This window comes from Chiloscyllium plagiosum, unplaced genomic scaffold, assembly GCF_037043375.1.
Source record: "Chiloscyllium plagiosum isolate Xiang-an unplaced genomic scaffold, Cpla_swu_hap1 HiC_scaffold_16, whole genome shotgun sequence".
Lineage (NCBI taxonomy): Eukaryota > Metazoa > Chordata > Chondrichthyes > Orectolobiformes > Hemiscylliidae > Chiloscyllium > Chiloscyllium plagiosum.
Genome location: NW_028270154.1, coordinates 87,614,286 through 87,635,637, shown reverse-complemented (window position 1 = coordinate 87,635,637; position 21,352 = coordinate 87,614,286). Strand labels below are relative to the sequence as shown.

Here is a 21,352-nt window from a genome sequence, read left to right as displayed (position 1 = left end):
TGCAGTTTGTGTCCATCAGTGCAGTTCCTGCAGTGCGCGTCTATCAGTGCAGTTCCTGCAGAGTGTGTCTATCATTGCAGCTCCTGCAGAGTGTGTCTATCATTGCAGCTCCTGCAGAGTGTGTCTATCGGTGCAGTTCCTGCAGTGTGTATGTCAGTGCAGTTCCTGCAGTGTGTGTCTATCAGTGCAGATCCTGCTGTGTGTGACTATCAGTGGAGTTCCTGCAGTGTGTGTCTATCAGTGCAGTTCCTGCAGTGTGTGTCTGTCAGTGCAGTTCCTGCAGAGTGTGTCTATCATTGCAGCTCCTGCAGAGTGTGTCTATCGGTGCAGTTCCTGCAGTGTGTATGTCAGTGCAGTTCCTGCAGTGTGTGTCTATCAGTGCAGTTCCGGCAGTGTGTATGTCAGTGCAGTTCCTGCAGTGTGTGTCTATCAGTGCAGTTACTGCAGTGTGTATGTCAGTACAGTTCCTGCAGTGTCTGTCTATCAGTGCAGTTCCTGCAGTGTGCGTCTATCAGTGCATTTCCTGCAGTGTGAGTGTATCAGTGCTGTTACTGCAGTGTGAGTCAGTCAGTGCAGTTCCTGCAGTGTGTGCCTATCAGTGCAGTTCCTGGTGTGTGTCTGTCAGTGCAGTTCCTGCAGTGTGTGTCTATCAGTGCAGTTACTGCAGTGTGTATGTCAGTGGCAGTTCCTGCACTGTCTGTCTATCAGTGCAGTTACTGCAGTGTGTATGTTAGTGCAGTTCCTCCAATGTGTGTCTATCAGGTAAGTTGCTGCAGTGTGTGTCTATCAGTGCAGTTCCTGCAGTGTGTGTCTGTCAGTGCAGTTCCTGCAGTGTGTGTCGATCAGTGCAGTTCCTGCAGTGTGTGTCTGTCAGTGCAGTTCCTGCAGTGTGTGTCTACCAGTGCAGATCCGGCTGTATGTGTCTATCAGTGCAGTTCCTGCAGTGCGTGTCTGTCAGTGCAGTTCCTACAGAATGTGTCTATCAGTGCAGTTCCTGCAGTGCGCGTCTATCAGTGCAGTTCCTGCAGTGCGCGTCTATCAGTGCAGTTCCTGCAGTGTCTGTCTATCAGTGCAGTTCCTGCAGTGTGCGTCTGTCAGTGCAGTTCCTGCAGTGTGTGTCTATCAGTGCAGTTACTGCAGTGTGTATGTTAGTGCAGTTCCTGCAATGTGTGTCTATCAGGTAAGTTGCTGCAGTGTGTGTCTATCAGTGCAGTTCCTGCAGTGTGTGTCTGTCAGTGCAGTTCCTGCAGTGTGTGTCGATCAGTGCAGTTCCTGCAGAGTGTGTCTATCATTGCAGCTCCTGCAGTGCGTGTCTACCAGTGCAGATCCGGCTGTATGTGTCTATCAGTGCAGTTCCTGCAGTGCGTGTCTGTCAGTGCAGTTCCTACAGAATGTGTCTATCAGTGCAGTTCCTGCAGTGCGCGTCTATCAGTGCAGATCCTGCTGTGTGTGACTATCAGTGGAGTTCCTGCAGTGTGAGTCAGTCAGGTCAATTCCTGCAGTGTCTGTCTATCAGTGCACTTCCTGCAGTTTGTGACTATCAGTGCAGTTCCTGCAGTGTCTGTCTATCAGTACAGTTCCTGCAGTGTGTGTCTGTCAGTGCAGTTCCTGCAGTGTGTGTCTACCAGTGCAGATCCTGCTGTGTGTGACTATCAGTGGAGTTCCTGCAGTGTGAGTCAGTCAGGTCAATTCCTGCAGTGTCTGTCTATCAGTGCACTTCCTGCAGTTTGTGACTATCAGTGCAGTTCCTGCAGTGTCTGTCTATCAGTGCAGATCCGGCTGTATGTGTCTATCAGTGCAGTTCCTGCAGTGCGTGTCTGTCAGTGCAGTTCCTACAGAATGTGTCTATCAGTGCAGTTCCTGCAGTGCGCGTCTATCAGTGCAGATCCTGCTGTGTGTGACTATCAGTGGAGTTCCTGCAGTGTGAGTCAGTCAGGTCACTTCCTGTAGTGTGTGTCAATCAGTGCAGTTACTGCAGTGTGTATGCCAGTGCAGTTCCTGCAGTTTGTGTCTATCAGTGCAGTTCCTGCAGTGTGTGTCTATCAGTGCAGTTCCTGCAGTGTGAGTCTATCAGTGCAGTTCCTGCAGTGTGAGTCTATCAGTGCAGTTCCTGCAGTGTGTGTCTATCAGTGCAGTTCCTGCAGTGTGAGTCTATCAGTGCAGTTCCTGCAGTGTGTGTCTATCAGTGCAGTTCCTGCTGTGTTTGTCTATCAGTGCATTTCCTGCAGTATGTGTCTATCAGTGCAGTTCCTGCAGTGCGTGTCCATCAGTGCAGTTCCTGCAGTGCGTGTCTATCAGTGCAGTTCCTGCAGTGTGTGTCGATCAGTGCAGTTCCGCTATGTGAGTCAGTCAGGTAAATTCCTGTAGTGTGTGTCTATCAGTGCATTTCTTGCAGTGCGTGTCTGACAGTGCAGTTCCTGCAATGTGTGTCTATCAGTTCAGTTCCTGCAGTGTGTGTCTATCAGTGCAGTTCCTGCTGTGTGTGTCTATCAGTGCAGTTCCTGCAGTGTGTGTCTATCAGAGCAGTTCCTGCTGTGTGTGTCTATCAGTGCAGTTCCTGCAGTGTGTGTCTATCAGTTCAGTTCCTGCAATGTGTGTCTATCAGTGCAGTTCGTGCAGTGTTTGTCTATCAGTGCAGTTACGGCAGTGTCTGTCTATCAGTGCAGTTCCTGCAGTGTGTATCTATCAGAGCAGTTCCTGCAGTGTGTGTCTATCAGTGCAGTTCCTGCAGTGTGCGTCTCTCTGTCCAGTTCCTGCAGTATGTGTCTATCATGCAGTTCCTGCATTATGTGTCTCTGTGCAGCTCCTGCAGTTTGTGTCCATCAGTGCAGTTCCTGCAGTGTGTGTCTATCATTGCAGCTCCTGCAGTGCGTGTCTACCAGTGCAGATCCTGCTGTGTGTGTCTATCAGTGCAGTTCCTGCAGTGCGTGTCTGTCAGTGCAGTTCCTGCAGTCCGTGTCCATCAGTGCAGTTCCTGCAGTGCGTGTCTATCAGTGCAGTTCCTGCAGTGTGTGTCGATCAGTGCAGTTCCTGCTATGTGAGTCAGTCAGGTAAATTCCTGTAGTGTGTGTCTATCAGTGCATTTCTTGCAGTGCGTGTCTGTCAGTGCAGTTACTGCAGTGTGTATGTCAATGCAGTTCCTGCAGAGTGTGTCTGTCAGTGCAGTTCCTGCAGAGTGTGTCTGTCAGTGCAGTTCCTGTTGTGTGTGTCCATCAGTGCAGTTTCTGCAGTGTGTGTATAACGTTGCAGTTCCTGCAGTGTGTGTCCATCAGTGCAGGTTTCTGCAGTGTGTGTCTATCAGTGCAGATTCTGCAGTGTGTGTCTATCAGTGAATTTCCTGCAGTGTGTGTCTATCAGTGCAGTTCCTGCTGTGTGTGTCTATCAGAGCAGTTCCTGCTGTGTGTGTCTGTCAGTGCAGTTCCTGCAGTATGTGTCTATCAGTGCAGTTCCTGCAGTGCGTGTCCATCAGTGCAGTTCCTGCAGTGCGTGTCTATCAGTGCAGTTCCTGCAGTGTGTGTCGATCAGTGCAGTTCCTGCTATGTGAGTCAGTCAGGTAAATTCCTGTAGTGTGTGTCTATCAGTGCATTTCTTGCAGTGCGTGTCTGTCAGTGCAGTTCCTGCAATGTGTGTCTATCAGTTCAGTTCCTGCAGTGTGTGTCTGTCAGTGCAGTTCCTGCTGTGTGTGTCTATCAGAGCAGTTCCTGCTGTGTGTGTCTATCAGTGCAGTTCCTGCTGTGTGTGTCTATCAGTGCAGTTCCTGCAGTGTGTGTCTATCAGTTCAGTTCCTGCAATGTGTGTCTATCAGTGCAGTTCGTGCAGTGTTTGTCTATCAGTGCAGTTCCTGCAGTGTCTGTCTATCAGTGCAGTTCCTGCAGTGTGTGTCTATCAGAGCAGTTCCTGCAGTGTGTGTCTATCAGTGCAGTTCCTGCAGTGTGTGTCTCTCTGTCCAGTTCCTGCAGTATGTGTCTATCATGCAGTTCCTGCAGTATGTGTCTCTGTGCAGCTCCTGCAGTTTGTGTCCATCAGTGCAGTTCCTGCAGTATGTGTCTATCAGTGCAGTTCCTGCAGAGTGTGTCTATCATTGCAGCTCCTGCAGTGTGTGTCTACCAGTCCAGATCCTGCAGTGCGTGTCTGTCAGTGCAGTTCCTGCAGAATGTGTCTATCAGTGCAGTTCCTGCAGTGTGTGTCTATCAGTGCAGTTCCTGCAGTGTGTGTCGATCAGTGCAGTTCCTGCAGAGTGTGTCTATCATTGCAGCTCCTGCAGTGCGTGTCTACCAGTGCAGATCCGGCTGTGTGTGTCTATCAGTGCAGTTCCTGCAGTGCGTGTCTGTCAGTCCAGTTCCTGCAGAATGTGTCTATCAGTGCAGTTCCTGCAGTGCGCGTCAATCAGTGCAGTTCCTGCAGTGTGTGTCTATCTGTGCAGATCCTGCTGTGTGTGACTATCAGTGGAGTTCCTGCAGTGTGTGTCTATCAGTGCAGTTCCTGCAGTGTGTGTCTGTCAGTGCAGTTCCTGCAGAGTGTGTCTATCATTGCAGCTCCTGCAGAGTGTGTCTATCGGTGCAGTTCCTGCAGTGTGTATGTCAGTGCAGTTCCTGCAGTGTGTGTCTATCAGTGCAGTTCCGGCAGTGTGTATGTCAGTGCAGTTCCTGCAGTGTGTGTCTATCAGTGCAGTTACTGCAGTGTGTGTCTGTCAGTGCAGTTCCTGCAGAGTGTGTCTATCATTGCAGCTCCTGCAGAGTGTGTCTATCGGTGCAGTTCCTGCAGTGTGTATGTCAGTGCAGTTCCTGCAGTGTGTGTCTATCAGTGCAGTTCCGGCAGCGTGTATGTCAGTGCAGTTCCTGCAGTGTGTGTCTATCAGTGCAGTTACTGCAGTGTGTATGTCAGTGCAGTTCCTGCAGTGTCTGTCTATCAGTGCAGTTCCTGCAGTGTGCGTCTATCAGTGCATTTCCTGCAGTGTGAGTGTATCAGTGCTGTTACTGCAGTGTGAGTCAGTCAGTGCAGTTCCTGCAGTGTGTGTCTATCAGTGCAGTTCCTGCAGTGTGTATGTCAGTGCAGTTCCTGCAGTGTGTGTCTATCAGTGCAGTTACTGCAGTGTGTATGTCAGTGCAGTTCCTGCAGTGTCTGTCTATCAGTGCAGTTCCTGCAGTGTGCGTCTGTCAGTGCAGTTCCTGCAGTGTGTGTCTATCAGTGCAGTTACTGCAGTGTGTATGTTAGTGCAGTTCCTGCAATGTGTGTCTATCAGGTAAGTTGCTGCAGTGTGTGTCTATCAGTGCAGTTCCTGCAGTGTGTGACTATCAGTGCCATTCCTGCAGTGGGTGTCTATTTGTGCAGTTCTAGCAGTGTGTCTCTTTCAGTGCAGTTCTTGCAATGTGTGTCTATCAGCGCAGTTCCTGCAGTGTGTGTCTATCAGTGCATTTCCTGCAGTGTGTGTCTGTCAGTGCAGTTCCTGCAGTGTGTGTCTATCAGTGCAGTTCCTGCAGTGTGTGTCTATCAGTGCAGATCCTGCTGTGTGTGTCTGTCAGTGCAGTTCCTGCAGTATGTGTCTATCAGTGCAGTTCCTGCAGTGCGTGTCCATCTGTGCAGTTCTTGTAGTGCGTGTCTATCAGTGCAGTTCCTGCAGTTTCTGTCTATTAGTTCAGTTCCTGCAGTGTGTGTCTATCAGTGCAGTTCCTGCTGTGTGAGTCAGTCAGGTAAATTCCTGTAGTGTGTGTCTATCAGTGCAGTTCCTGCAGTGTGAGTCTATCAGTGCAGTTCCTGCAGTGTGTGTCTATCAGTGCAGTTCCTGCTGTGTTTGTCTATCAGTGCATTTCCTGCAGTATGTGTCTATCAGTGCAGTTCCTGCAGTGCGTGTCCATCAGTGCAGTTCCTGCAGTGCGTGTCTATCAGTGCAGTTCCTGCAGTGTGTGTCGATCAGTGCAGTTCCTGCTATGTGAGTCAGTCAGGTAAATTCCTGTAGTGTGTGTCTATCAGTGCATTTCTTGCAGTGCGTGTCTGTCAGTGCAGTTCCTGCAATGTGTGTCTATCAGTGCAGTTCCTGCAGTGTTTGTCTATCAGTTCAGTTCCTGCAATGTGTGTCTATCAGTGCAGTTCGTGCAGTGTTTGTCTATCAGTGCATTTCCTGCAGTGTCTGTCTATCAGTGCAGTTCCTGCAGTGTGTATCTATCAGAGCAGTTCCTGCAGTGTGTGTCTATCAGTGCAGTTCCTGCAGTGTGCGTCTCTCTGTCCAGTTCCTGCAGTATGTGTCTATCATGCAGTTCCTGCAGTATGTGTCTCGGTGCAGCTCCTGCAGTTTGTGTCCATCAGTGCAGATCCTGCTGTGTGTGTCTATCAGTGCAGTTCCTGCAGTGCGTGTCTGTCAGTGCAGTCCTGCAGTGCGTGTCCATCAGTGCAGTTCCTGCAGTGCGTGTCAATCAGTGCATTTCCTGCAGTGTGTGTCGATCAGTGCAGTTCCTGCTATGTGAGTCAGTCAGGTAAATTCCTGTAGTGTGTGTCTATCAGTGCATTTCTTGCAGTGCGTGTCTCTCAGTGCAGTTACTGCAGTGTGTATGTCAATGCAGTTCCTGCAGTGTGTGTCTGTCAGTGCAGTTCCTGCAGAGTGTGTCTGTCAGTGCAGTTCCTGTTGTGTGTGTCCATCAGTGCAGTTTCTGCAGTGTGTGTATAACGTTGCAGTTCGTGCAGTGTGTGTCCATCAGTGCAGGTTTCTGCAGTGTGTGTCTATCAGTGCAGATTCTGCAGTGTGTGTCTATCAGTGAATTTCCTGCAGTGTGTGTCTATCAGTGAAGTTCCTGCTGTGTGTGTCTATAAGAGCAGTTCCTGCTGTGTGTGTCTGTCAGTGCAGTTCCTGCAGTATGTGTCTATCAGTGCAGTTCCTGCAGTGTGTGTCGATCAGTGCAGTTCCTGCTATGTGAGTCAGTCAGGTAAATTCCTGTAGTGTGTGTCTATCAGTGCATTTCTTGCAGTGCGTGTCTGTCAGTGCAGTTCCTGCAATGTGTGTCTATCAGTTCAGTTCCTGCAGTGTGTGTCTGTCAGTGCAGTTCCTACTGTGTGTGTCTATCAGTGCAGTTCCTGCAGTGTGTGTCTATCAGTGCAGTTCCTGCTGTGTGTGTCTATCAGTGCAGTTCCTGCTGTGTGTGTCTATCAGTTCAGTTCGTGCAGTGTTTGTCTATCAGTGCAGTTCCTGCAGTGTCTGTCTATCAGTGCAGTTCGTGCAGTGTTTGTCTATCAGTGCAGTTCCTGCAGTGTCTGTCTATCAGTGCAGTTCCTGCAGTGTGTGTCTATCAGAGCAGTTCCTGCAGTGTGTGTCTATCAGTGCAGTTCCTGCAGTGTGCGTCTCTCTGTCCAGTTCCTGCAGTATGTGTCTATCATGCAGTTCCTGCTGTATGTGTCTCTGTGCAGCTCCTGCAGTTTGTGTCCATCAGTGCAGTTCCTGCAGTGCGCGTCTATCAGTGCAGTTCCTGCAGTGTGTGTCTATCAGTGCAGATCCTGCTGTGTGTGACTATCAGTGGAGTTCCTGCAGTGTGTGTCTATCAGTGCAGTTCCTGCAGTGTGTGTCTGTCAGTGCAGTTCCTGCAGAGTGTGTCTATCATTGCAGCTCCTGCAGAGTGTGTCTATCGGTGCAGTTCCTGCAGTGTGTATGTCAGTGCAGTTCCTGCAGTGTGTGTCTATCAGTGCAGTTCCGGCAGTGTGTATGTCAGTGCAGTTCCTGCAGTGTGTGTCTATCAGTGCAGTTACTGCAATGTGTATGTCAGTGCAGTTCCTGCAGTGTCTGTCTATCAGTGCAGTTCCTGCAGTGTGCGTCTATCAGTGCATTTCCTGCAGTGTGAGTGTATCAGTGCTGTTACTGCAGTGTGAGTCAGTCAGTGCAGTTCCTGCAGTGTGTGCCTATCAGTGCAGTTCCTGCAGTGTGTGTCTGTCAGTGCAGTTCCTGCAGTGTGTGTCTATCAGTGCAGTTACTGCAGTGTGTATGTCAGTGGCAGTTCCTGCAGTGTCTGTCTATCAGTGCAGTTCCTGCAGTGTGCGTCTGTCAGTGCAGTTCCTGCAGTGTGTGTCTATCAGTGCAGTTCCTGCAGTGTGTATGTTAGTGCAGTTCCTGCAATGTGTGTCTATCAGGTAAGTTGCTGCAGTGTGTGTCTATCAGTGCAGTTCCTGCAGTGTGTGTCTGTCAGTGCAGTTCCTGCAGTGTGTGTCGATCAGTGCAGTTCCTGCAGAGTGTGTCTATCATTGCAGCTCCTGCAGTGCGTGTCTACCAGTGCAGATCCGGCTGTATGTGTCTATCAGTGCAGTTCCTGCAGTGCGCGTCTATCAGTGCAGTTCCTGCAGTGCGCGTCTATCAGTGCAGATCCTGCTGTGTGTGACTATCAGTGGAGTTCCTGCAGTGTGAGTCAGTCAGGTCAATTCCTGCAGTGTCTGTCTATCAGTGCACTTCCTGCAGTTTGTGACTATCAGTGCAGTTCCTGCAGTGTCTGTCTATCAGTACAGTTCCTGCAGTGTGTGTCTGTCAGTGCAGTTCCTGCAGTGCGTGTCTATCAGTGCAGTTCCTGCAGTGTCTGTCTATCAGTGCAGTTCCTGCAGTGTGAGTCAGTCAGGTCACTTCCTGTAGTGTGTGTCAATCAGTGCAGTTACTGCAGTGTGTATGCCAGTGCAGTTCCTGCAGTTTGTGTCTATTAGTTCAGTTCCTGCAGTGTGTGTCTATCAGTGCAGTTCCTGCTGTGTGAGTCAGTCAGGTAAATTCCTGTAGTGTGTGTCTATCAGTGCAGTTCCTGCAGTGTGTGTCTATCAGAGCAGTTCCTGCTGTGTGTGTCTATCAGTGCAGTTCCTGCTGTGTGTGTCTATCAGTGCAGTTCCTGCAGTGTGTGTCTATCAGTGCAGTTCCTGCTGTGTTTGTCTATCAGTGCATTTCCTGCAGTATGTGTCTATCAGTGCAGTTCCTGCAGTGCGTGTCCATCAGTGCAGTTCCTGCAGTGCGTGTCTATCAGTGCAGTTCCTGCAGTGTGTGTCGATCAGTGCAGTTCCCGCTATGTGAGTCAGTCAGGTAAATTCCTGTAGTGTGTGTCTATCAGTGCATTTCTTGCAGTGCGTGTCTGACAGTGCAGTTCCTGTAATGTGTGTCTATCAGTTCAGTTCCTGCAGTGTGTGTCTATCAGTGCAGTTCCTGCTGTGTGTGTCTATCAGTGCAGTTCCTGCAGTGTGTGTCTATCAGAGCAGTTCCTGCTGTGTGTGTCTATCAGTGCAGTTCCTGCTGTGTGTGTCTATCAGTGCAGTTCCTGCAGTGTGTGTCTATCAGTGCAGTTCCTGCAATGTGTGTCTATCAGTGCAGTTACTGCAGTGTCTGTCTATCAGTGCAGTTCCTGCAGTGTGTATCTATCAGAGCAGTTCCTGCAGTGTGTGTCTATCAGTGCAGTTCCTGCAGTGTGTGTCTCTCTGTCCAGTTCCTGCATTATGTGTCTCTGTGCAGCTCCTGCAGTTTGTGTCCATCAGTGCAGTTCCTGCAGTATGTGTCTATCAGTGCAGTTCCTGCAGAGTGTGTCTATCATTGCAGCTCCTGCAGTGCGTGTCTACCAGTGCAGATCCTGCTGTGTGTGTCTATCAGTGCAGTTCCTGCAGTGCGTGTCTGTCAGTGCAGTTCCTGCAGTGCGTGTCCATCAGTGCAGTTCCTGCAGTGCGTGTCTATCAGTTCAGTTCCTGCAATGTGTGTCTATCAGTGCAGTTCGTGCAGTGTTTGTCTATCAGTGCAGTTCCTGCAGTGTCTGTCTATCAGTGCAGTTCCTGCAGTGTCTGTCTATCAGTGCAGTTCCTGCAGTGTGTATCTATCAGAGCAGTTCCTGCAGTGTGTGTCTATCAGTGCATTTCCTGCAGTGTGAGTGTATCAGTGCTGTTACTGCAGTGTGAGTCAGTCAGTGCAGTTCCTGCAGTGTGTGCCTATCAGTGCAGTTCCTGCAGTGTGTGTCTGTCAGTGCAGTTCCTGCAGTGTGTGTCTATCAGTGCAGTTACTGCAGTGTGTATGTCAGTGGCAGTTCCTGCAGTGTCTGTCTATCAGTGCAGTTCCTGCAGTGTGCGTCTGTCAGTGCAGTTCCTGCAGTGTGTGTCTATCAGTGCAGTTACTGCAGTGTGTATGTTAGTGCAGTTCCTGCAATGTGTGTCTATCAGGTAAGTTGCTGCAGTGTGTGTCTATCAGTGCAGTTCCTGCAGTGTGTGTCTGTCAGTGCAGTTCCTGCAGTGTGTGTCGATCAGTGCAGTTCCTGCAGAGTGTGTCTATCATTGCAGCTCCTGCAGTGCGTGTCTACCAGTGCAGATCCGGCTGTATGTGTCTATCAGTGCAGTTCCTGCAGTGCGTGTCTGTCAGTGCAGTTCCTACAGAATGTGTCTATCAGTGCAGTTCCTGCAGTGCGCGTCTATCAGTGCAGTTCCTGCAGTGCGCGTCTATCAGTGCAGATCCTGCTGTGTGTGACTATCAGTGGAGTTCCTGCAGTGTGAGTCAGTCAGGTCAATTCCTGCAGTGTCTGTCTATCAGTGCACTTCCTGCAGTTTGTGACTATCAGTGCAGTTCCTGCAGTGTCTGTCTATCAGTACAGTTCCTGCAGTGTGTGTCTGTCAGTGCAGTTCCTGCAGTGCGTGTCTATCAGTGCAGTTCCTGCAGTGTCTGTCTATCAGTGCAGTTCCTGCAGTGTGAGTCAGTCAGGTCACTTCCTGTAGTGTGTGTCAATCAGTGCAGTTCCTGCAGTGTGTGTCTATCAGTGCAGTTCCTGCTGTGTGTGTCTATCAGTGCAGTTCCTGCAGTGTGTGTCTATCAGAGCAGTTCCTGCTGTGTGTGTCTATCAGTGCAGTTCCTGCTGTGTGTGTCTATCAGTGCAGTTCCTGCAGTGTGTGTCTATCAGTGCAGTTCCTGCTGTGTTTGTCTATCAGTGCATTTCCTGCAGTATGTGTCTATCAGTGCAGTTCCTGCAGTGCGTGTCCATCAGTGCAGTTCCTGCAGTGCGTGTCTATCAGTGCAGTTCCTGCAGTGTGTGTCGATCAGTGCAGTTCCCGCTATGTGAGTCAGTCAGGTAAATTCCTGTAGTGTGTATCTATCAGTGCATTTCTTGCAGTGCGTGTCTGACAGTGCAGTTCCTGTAATGTGTGTCTATCAGTTCAGTTCCTGCAGTGTGTGTCTATCAGTGCAGTTCCTGCTGTGTGTGTCTATCAGTGCAGTTCCTGCAGTGTGTGTCTATCAGAGCAGTTCCTGCTGTGTGTGTCTATCAGTGCAGTTCCTGCTGTGTGTGTCTATCAGTGCAGTTCCTGCAGTGTGTGTCTATCAGTGCAGTTCCTGCAATGTGTGTCTATCAGTGCAGTTACTGCAGTGTCTGTCTATCAGTGCAGTTCCTGCAGTGTGTATCTATCAGAGCAGTTCCTGCAGTGTGTGTCTATCAGTGCAGTTCCTGCAGTGTGCGTCTCTCTGTCCAGTTCCTGCATTATGTGTCTCTGTGCAGCTCCTGCAGTTTGTGTCCATCAGTGCAGTTCCTGCAGTATGTGTCTATCAGTGCAGTTCCTGCAGAGTGTGTCTATCATTGCAGCTCCTGCAGTGCGTGTCTACCAGTGCAGATCCTGCTGTGTGTGTCTATCAGTGCAGTTCCTGCAGTGCGTGTCTGTCAGTGCAGTTCCTGCAGTGCGTGTCCATCAGTGCAGTTCCTGCAGTGCGTGTCTATCAGTTCAGTTCCTGCAATGTGTGTCTATCAGTGCAGTTCGTGCAGTGTTTGTCTATCAGTGCAGTTCCTGCAGTGTCTGTCTATCAGTGCAGTTCCTGCAGTGTCTGTCTATCAGTGCAGTTCCTGCAGTGTGTATCTATCAGAGCAGTTCCTGCAGTGTGTGTCTATCAGTGCAGTTCCTGCAGTGTGCGTCTCTCTGTCCAGTTCCTGCAGTATGTGTCTATCATGCAGTTCCTGCAGTGTGTGTCTATCAGTGCAGTTCCTGCAGTGTGCGTCTCTCTGTCCAGTTCCTGCAGTATGTGTCTCCGTGCAGCTCCTGCAGTTTGTGTCCATCAGTGCCGTTCCTGCAGTATGTGTCTATCAGTGCAGTTCCTGCAGAGTGTGTCTATCATTGCAGCTCCTGCAGTGCGTGTCTACCAGTGCAGATCCTGCTGTGTGTGTCTATCTGAGCAGTTCCTGCTGTGTGTGTCTGTCAGTGCAGTTCCTGCAGTATGTGTCTATCAGTGCAGTTCCTGCAGAGTGTGTCTATCATTGCAGCTCCTGCAGAGTGTGTCTATCATTGCAGCTCCTGCAGTGCGTGTCTACCAGTGCAGATCCTGCTGTGTGTGTCTATCAGTGCTGTTCCTGCAGTGCGTGTCTGTCAGTGCAGTTCCTGCAGTGCGTGTCCATCAGTGCAGTTCCTGCAGTGCGTTTCTATCATCGCAGTTCCTGCAGTGTGTGTCGATCAGTGCAGTTCCTGCTATGTGAGTCAGTCAGGTAAATTCCTGTAGTGTGTGTCTATCAGTGCATTTCTTGCAGTGCGTGTCTGACAGTGCAGTTCCTGCAATGTGTGTCTATCAGTGCAGGTCCTGCTGTGTGTGTCCATCAGTGCAGTTTCTGCAGTGTGTGTATAACGTTGCAGTTCCTGCAGTGTGTGTCCATCAGTGCAGGTTTCTGCAGTGTGTGTCTATCAGTGCAGATTCTGCAGTGTGTGTCTATCAGTGAATTTCCTGCAGTGTGTGTCTATCAGTGCAGTTCCTGCTGTGTGTGTCTATCAGAGCAGTTCCTGCTGTGTGTGTCTGTCAGTGCAGTTCCTGCAGTATGTGTCTATCAGTGCAGTTCCTGCAGTGCGTGTCCATCAGTGCAGTTCCTGCAGTGCGTGTCTATCAGTGCAGTTCCTGCAGTGTGTGTCGATCAGTGCAGTTCCTGCTATGTGAGTCAGTCAGGTAAATTCCTGTAGTGTGTGTCTATCAGTGCATTTCTTGCAGTGCGTGTCTGTCAGTGCAGTTCCTGCAATGTGTGTCTATCAGTTCAGTTCCTGCAGTGTGTGTCTATCAGTTCAGTTCCTGCAGTGCGTGTCTATCAGTTCAGTTCCTGCAATGTGTGTCTATCAGTGCAGTTCCTGCTGTGTGTGTCTATCAGTGCAGTTCCTGCAGTGTGTGTCCATCAGAGCAGTTCCTGCAGTGTGTGTCTATCAGTGCAGTTCCTGCTGTGTGTGTCTATCAGTGCAGTTCCTGCAGTGTGTGTCTATCAGTTCAGTTCCTGCAATGTGTGTCTATCAGTGCAGTTCGTGCAGTGTTTGTCGATCAGTGCAGTTCCTGCAGTGTGTGTCTATCAGTGCAGTTCCTGCAGTGTGTGTCTATCAGAGCAGTTCCTGCAGTGTGTGTCTATCAGTGCAGTTCCTGCAGAGTGTGTCTATCAGAGCAGTTCCTGCAGTGTGTGTCTATCAGTGCAGTTCCTGCAGTGTGTGTCTATCAGAGCAGTTCCTGCAGTGTGTGTCTATCAGTGCAGTTCCTGCAGTGTGCGTCTCTCTGTCCAGTTCCTGCCGTATGTGTCTCTGTGCAGCTCCTGCAGTTTGTGTCCATCAGTGCAGTTCCTGCAGTATGTGTCTATCAGTGCAGTTCCTGCAGTGTGTGTCTATCAGTGCAGTTCCTGCTGTGTGTGACTATCAGTGGAGTTCCTGCAGTGTGTGTCTATCAGTGCAGTTCCTGCAGTGTGTGTCTGTCAGTGCAGTTCCTGCAGAGTGTGTCTATCATTGCAGCTCCTGCAGAGTGTGTCTATCGGTGCAGTTCCTGCAGTGTGTATGTCAGTGCAGTTCCTGCAGTGTGTGTCTATCAGTGCAGTTCCGGCAGTGTGTATGTCAGTGCAGTTCCTGCAGTGTGTGTCTATCAGTGCAGTTACTGCAGTGTGCGTCTATCAGTGCATTTCCTGCAGTGTGAGTGTATCAGTGCTGTTACTGCAGTGTGAGTCAGTCAGTGCAGTTCCTGCAGTGTGTGTCTATCAGTGCAGTTCCTGCAGTGTGTATGTCAGTGCAGTTCCTGCAGTGTGTGTCTATCAGTGCAGTTACTGCAGTGTGTATGTCAGTGCAGTTCCTGCATGTGTCCGCCTATCAGTGCAGTTCCTGCAGTGTGCGTCTGTCAGTGCAGTTCCTGCAGTGTGTGTCTATCAGTGCAGTTACTGCAGTGTGTATGTTAGTGCAGTTCCTGCAATGTGTGTCTATCAGGTAAGTTGCTGCAGTGTGTGCCTATCAGTGCAGTTCCTGCAGTGTGTGTCTGTCAGTGCAGTTCCTGCAGTGTGTGTCGATCAGTGCAGTTCCTGCAGAGTGTGTCTATCATTGCAGCTCCTGCAGTGCGTGTCTACCAGTGCAGATCCGGCTGTATGTGTCTATCAGTGCAGTTCCTGCAGTGCGTGTCTGTCAGTGCAGTTCCTGCAGAATGTGTCTATCAGTGCAGTTCCTGCAGTGTGCGTCTATCAGTGCAGTTCCTGCAGTGTGTGTCTATCAGTGCAGATCCTGCTGTGTGTGACTATCAGTGGAGTTCCTGCAGTGTGAGTCAGTCAGGTCAATTCCTGCAGTGTCTGTCTATCAGTGCAGTTCCTGCAGTTTGTGACTATCAGTGCAGTTCCTGCAGTGTCTGTCTATCAGTACAGTTCCTGCAGTGTGTGTCTGTCAGTGCAGTTCCTGCAGTGCGTGTCTATCAGTGCAGTTCCTGCAGTGTCTGTCTATCAGTGCAGTTCCTGCAGTGTGAGTCAGTCAGGTCACTTCCTGTAGTGTGTGTCAATCAGTGCAGTTCCTGCAGTTTGTGTCTATCAGTTCAGTTCCTGCAATTTTTGACTATCAGTGCATTTCCTGCAGTGTGTGTCTATCAGTGCAGTTCCTGCAATTTGTGACTATCAGTGCATTTCCTGCAGTGTGTGTCTATCAGTGCAGTTCCTGCAATTTTTGACTATCAGTGCATTTCCTGCAATTTGTGACTATCAGTGCATTTCCTGCAGTGTGTGTCTGTCAGTGCAGTTCCTGCTGTGTGTGACTATCAGTGGAGTTCCTGCAGTGTGTGTCTATCAGTGCAGATCCTGCAGTGTGCGTCTATCAGTGCAATTCCTGCAGTGTGTGTCTATCAGTGCAGTTACTGCAGTGTGTATGTCAGTGCAGTTCCTGCAATGTGTGTCTATCAGGTCAGTTCCTGCAGTGTGTGTCTATCAGTGCAGTTCCTGCATTGTGTGTCTGTCAGTGTAGTTCCTGCAGTGTGTGTCTATCAGTCCAGTTCCTGCAGTGTGTGTCTATCAGTGCAGTTCCTGCATTGTGTGTCTGTCAGTGTAGTTCCTGCAGTGTGTGTCTATCAGTCCAGTTCCTGCCGTGTGTGACTGTCAGTGCCATTCCTGCAGTGGGTGTCTATTTGTTCAGTTTTAGCAGTGTGTGACTATCAGTGCAGTACCTGCAGTGTGTGTCTATCAGTGCAGTTCCTGCAGTGTGCGTCTATCAGTGCAGTTCCTGCAGTGTGTGTCTATCAGTGCAGTTACTGCAGTGTGTATGTCAGTGCAGTTCCTGCAGTGTGTGTCTGTCAGTGCAGTTCCTGCAGTGTGTGTCTATCAGTGCAGTTCCTGCAGTGTGTGTCTATCAGTGCAGTTCCTGCAGTGTGTGTCTATCAGTGCAGATCCTGAAGTGTCTGTCTATCAGTGCATTTCCTGTAGTGTGAGTGTATCAGTGCAGATCCTGCAATGTGTATGTCAGTGCAGATCCTGCAATGTGTATGTCAGTGCAGTTCCTGTAGTGTGTCTATCAGTGCAGTTCCTTGCAGTGTGTGTCTATCAGTGCAGTTACTGCAGTGTGTATGTCAATGCAGTTCCTGCAGTGTGTGTCTGTCAGTGCAGTTCCTGCAGAGTGTGTCTGTCAGTGCAGTTCCTGTTGTGTGTGTCCATCAGTGCAGTTTCTGCAGTGTGTGTATAACGTTGCAGTTCCTGCAGTGTGTGTCCATCAGTGCAGGTTTCTGCAGTGTGTGTCTATCAGTGCAGATTCTGCAGTGTGTGTCTATCAGTGAATTTCCTGCAGTGTGTGTCTATCAGTGCAATTCCTGCAGTGTGTGTCTATCAGTGCTGTCCTGCAGTGTGTGTACAACGGTGCAGTTCCTGCAATGTGTGTTTATCTGTGCAGTTCCTGCAGTGTGTGTCTATCAGTGCAGTTCCTGCAGTGTGTGTCCATCATTGCAGTTCCTGCAGTGTGTGTCTATCAGTGCAGTTCCTGCATTTCTCTGAATTCTGCAGTCTCCCTTGGGCTGGTCCTGTATTTAAAATCCACATCCCGTAAATGGAGTGCATGTTCTTTGAAAGGATGTGTCACCATGTCTCGATACTGAAATATTGCTGGACAAACCTTCCAATAATAATCTAACACCAACTGAATCAAATTGCACCTTTGCTGTGAAGTGTTTTGCCTTGGTCTCAAATTAAACATTCTTTCCAGCGGATAGGAAGTTCGTGTTGTTTTTCTTCCCTGCCTGATTTCACAGTGACATGTTTCTTGCCTGGTAAATGAATGGAGACTTGGAGTGGGAATTTCTGTCTCAGTGCTTCACACCTCATTTCTCATCTGTGCTCAGGAGGAGAACAGTTAACTCCACATAGATTGGGATAAAAAATGTGGACCCCTGGATGCTGCGCTCTTGGCTTAATTCCACACTGAGTGGCTGAGGAAAGTCTTTCTTTGTCACTGAATTATAAGTGACCACTTTTTTTACTGAGTAAAGCTGGCTCTATTTTTTTCCCATTTTAACTTGAGTTTCTCTTCATTGGTTCTGCACCTGCAAACTATTTTGAGACTGGAGTGTCCACTTTCTCTTATCTCTGAGTCCGAGGATTGTGGACCTGATGAAGTTTGACTCTCTCCACTTCGGTATTGAGGGAGTGCTGCAGCGTCAATGGTGCTGTCTACAGGATCAGATGTTATTTGAGGTCCTGTCCACTCACTCAGGTCTTTGTAACGCACCCAACAGCTCCACTTTGAAGCGAAAGTGGAGATTTTTCCTGATGTCCCTCATCTTCAGCCAGCCTCGCCACAGGCTCACGCTGTTTGCTCGGTACCTCACTGAGGTTTATGGAACCTTGGCCCTCTTTTTCACAATGGCTACACTTCTAACACTTCATTGGCTGGATGGTGCTTTGGGACATTCCATCGATGTGAAAGATGCGATATAAATATCAAAGTTTATTGTGCTAGTGTGGAAACGTGAATATCACTGCTTTGTTGTGTTTCCAATGTCTCCATTAGTTCTAGTGCAATCGCAAATTCAGTGGAACATACAGTCCATGCTGACCATAATCTAAACTAAACTAGTCCCACCTGCCTACACTTGACCCATATCCCTCCAAACCTTTCCTATTCATGTACTTATCCAAGTGTCTTTTAAATATTGTAATTATACCCACATCCACCACTTCCTCTGGAATAGTCAGTAGGATTTAATGGTGGACGTATCACAATCCTCCATAGATACAACAGAGGGATGTGTATACATGGGTTGGAGCACTCTCCCAGATCTGATTTAGAAAGTCACAGAGGAAGCTTGAATACAAACAGTTTGAATACAAACACCCGGGTTCGATTCCAGCCTCGGGTGATTGTGTGTGTGGAGTTTGCACATTCTCCCCGTGCCTGCATGGGTTTCCTCCCTCAGTTCAAAGATATGCAGGTTAGCCATGGGAAATGCAGGGTTACAAGGATGAGGTGTGTCTGGGTGGGATTGGTGTGGACTCAATGGGCAGAATGGCCTGCTCCCACACTGTCGGGATTCTGTGATTAGGTGTTTTTCTGCCCACACAGTGAAGTTTCATGCTGGTACAGTTTTATTGATTGTTCTTTCAATTGTGTACCAAGTACTTCAGAATCTGTACCTCGGTATCTTGTACCTAAAACAGGGCCATAAGCAGCAACATTTGAGTGCAAGTGACAATAAAACTAATTCAGCTCAATACAGAGTTCTATCAGAGTTGGTATACACAGAGAGCTAGGAGAACATTTTCACATGGCAGGGAGAGAAAGCTAAAGGTCTGTCACCTTCCGTGAGATTGTCATTCCCCGATCTCAGGAGGGTGGGGGGGGGGGGGGGGGGGGGGCGGCAGTTAAAGGGATTCTTTCATCTCAATCACTGCACAGCAGCCCCACTGTAAGTGTGGCTGAACCACACTGAACCGGTGCCGTGGAAGTGAGTGTGAAACATCTGGAGATAAATCTTGTCTCGTTGGGGGGCTGAGGAACTGACCTTCGAATGCCAAGATTCCGACCCTTGAGGTGACCTGACGAGATGAGGAACTCAGAGGATGGAGGTGGTGAGGATTCTGAGGATTGGTGTCCACGCTGTCCCACCACTTCTTGCTTGAATTGATTTGAAAAGTTCACAAAAACATTTCCTTAAACTCACCTGTGTATCATCGCTGTGCAAGTCTGAGACAGCTAAACTGAAGGAACCCGCATTGGAGTGTCCCATCAAGCAATGTTTCAACATAGAAAGAAGGCTTTTCCTTTTTTATTAATAAAATTATTTGACTTCTCATAAATATTTTGATGAGAAAATATCATCCAATTATATCCTTTGTACATATTTTTGCTGTCTTTTTACCTCATACTGTTGAGCAGATATACAGTCACGCACTTACATACCTCAGTGCAGAGGTGTCCAGATATTTGCCTGAAAAAGGATGGATTGGACTAAGGGGAGATGAGTTGTGGAAGCAAGGTCATTGGGGACATTTAAGAGACTACTGGACATGCATATGGTCACAGAAATTTGAGGGTGCATACATGAGGATCAGTGGTCGGCACAACATCGTATGCTGAAGGGCCTATTCTGTGCTGTACTGTTCTATGTTCTATGTTCTAAGTAACCCCAATTGCTGACCCCAATTTCTTTACCTGGAACTGGAGCAGGAACCAACAGTCCAGAAGAGAAGAACAATTGCTTTAGTTTGTTATAAATTTTCGTTCCTGATTGAGACTAGAGATTGTCAAGAAATATGGCTTCACTAAAACATGGGGAACAGGTATCACTTTCTTTAATTCATCTCAGTCGCCATCCCTAATTGGAAGTCAACCACATTGCTGAGGGTCTGGAGTCACATGTAGGCCAAGCCAGGTGAGGATGGCAGATTCCCTTCCCTAAAAAACGTTAGTGAACCAGATGGGTTTTTCCAAAAATCAACAATGTTTATCACTTAACCCTTCAATCCAGAGTTTTCATTAGAATTCAAATTCCACCATGATGGGATTTGAGCCCAGGTCCCCAGAATATTAGCTGAGCTTTCTGGATTAATAGTCTTGCAATAATACCACTTGGCCATCACCTCCCATGCACTGGGTGACCATTAAATATTAGGGCCCAGTGTCTTCATGCTGTTACTCTAGTCAAGTCTAAAGCAGAGGATGGCAAGGCCTGGGAGGGAAGGATGAGTCAAATACACTTTTCTTGCTTTGCTGATCATGATGGCTCATCAAAAAACCTCAATGCGTTCAAAGCAAAGGGATCCTAACCGATCGAGAGACAAATACCTGGCTGGGAAATGTCAGAAAGCCAAACCTGCCTCATTATCCGGCTTAGACATTTCTGGACACCTCACTTCAAACAAATAAAAACTGAACTGTGCAGAAAATAAGGAGTGGACAGGTAGCCCATCACTTTAGAGAGAGTAGTAACACAGAGAAACAAGATAAACAGATCAAACAAAGGCAGAATCTCTTGGAGATAGTTTAGATCAGGCATTGGCAGCGGCCACCTCTCTCTTGGCAGTTGGGTCTTTCAGACTATGGCTGATTCCAGTCCTTGTCCTACCCCCACTGAAGCCAAGGAGGAGTTCTGTTGGAGCTGGACGCGCAAGGGAGCTGTCGCTTGAGGTCACCGAAACAGACTTCTCAAAGTGGGGCTGTGGGTTCACATTTCAGACAGAAAAATACCTCACCGGCAATGAGTTCAGGAGCCAACATCTCATTTTGCTCTTGGTGTTCTTCCATGAGACTGTCACCAGTTGGCATGGTGCCCCCCGCCCTTGCCAGATGCAGATCTTCACAGCTAACACTGGTAGTGGAAGTGCTGATGCTGGTGGATTTTACCCTCTGTGTGCGCGTGGGTGTGGGTGTGGTAGTCCGTGTAGATCTTGGGGTACATTTTGGGGGTAACAGCGGGCACCATGCCGGGAGCTTGGACCAGCAGGTGGGGCTGGGAGGCCACGGTGAACTCCGGGCTGCTGATGGGCACACAGTCTTTGTCCAGGACCATGCAGTCCCTCTGGTGTCGGTGTGGAGGTGGCACAGGGCCGTGCCTCCGAGCCTGGCAAAACCAGAGCAGGATCATGCCGGAGATGAAGATGGCGCCTGCTGGGATTCCAATGATCACTGGCCACGGTAAGCCACTGGCCGCACGCGAAGAAGTGGTCGTCTTCTCGATCTTGGGGTCTGCACGCGGGCGATGGTCCAGAAATAACATGCAACAGAAAAGAAAAGAAAGCAGTCACCACAGTGTTTCCAAACTAGGAGTCCCATTTTACTGAGGGCTGTGTGGTGTAGAGAGGCAGGTCTCTCAATGTTCACTCAATCTCCCTCAGTCTTGGCCAAATTCATCCCATTTTGGATGCCAGCTATCACTGTGGAATGGTACTGGCCTGCGCTATTCACAATTCCTCTCAGAGCATGTTCGTGCACAGAGAGGACATTCCTCCTGCCAAACACTCCCAGATCGAGTGAATGATCTGCCCCAGTAATACGTCTGTACAGGTGATTCTGCTATAATGCGATTGATGAACTGTGGACATTGTTTGGATAATGTGAACTTTCTACTGAATGGGTATCGCAATTTTCTATTAGCGATCTTCTACAGTGAGGTTTTCCATAGCGCAATTTTCTATACCACAATTTTCTATAGCGTAATTTTCTATCGCGATTTTTAATAGTGGTTTGCAATAGTGCGATTTTCCATAGTGCAATTTTCTATAGTGGTTTTCCATAGTGCAATTTTCTATAGTGCGTTTTTCTATCATGATTTTCTATAGCGCGATTTTCTATAGCGCAATTTTCTATAGCGCAATTTTCTATAGCGTGATTTTCTATAGCGTGATTTTCTATAGCGTGATTTTCTATAGCACGATTTTCTATAGCGCAATTTTCTATAGTGCGATTTTCTATCATGATTTTCTATAGCATGATTTTCTATAGTGCGATTTTCTATCGTGATTTTCTATAGCATGATTTTCTATAGTGCGATTTTGTATCGCGATTTCCATAGCGCGGGGTCGCACAGGAACACAGCTACCACGTTATAGCAGAACAACCTGTACTTTCGAAACTGATAATCGTGATTGTCACACCCACCATCCCCAAAGCCTCTTGGATTGAATTTTCCAACTTAACATCAACAAATGCTGAAATGGGAGCA

General features: G+C 48.7%; 1 protein-coding gene across 1 annotated transcript in view; it reads right to left on the bottom strand.

The window, feature by feature from the left end:
* Positions 1-18,442: 18,442 nt before the first annotated feature.
* The window catches only part of LOC122556846 (fibroblast growth factor receptor-like 1), a 177,247-nt gene continuing 174,337 nt past the window's right edge, over positions 18,443-21,352 (bottom strand). The window contains exon 7 of the mRNA XM_087995497.1: positions 18,443-20,376. Coding sequence (XP_087851623.1) covers positions 19,994-20,376 — 383 coding nt within the window. The 3' untranslated portion in view covers positions 18,443-19,993. The remainder of the gene's footprint in view (positions 20,377-21,352) is intronic.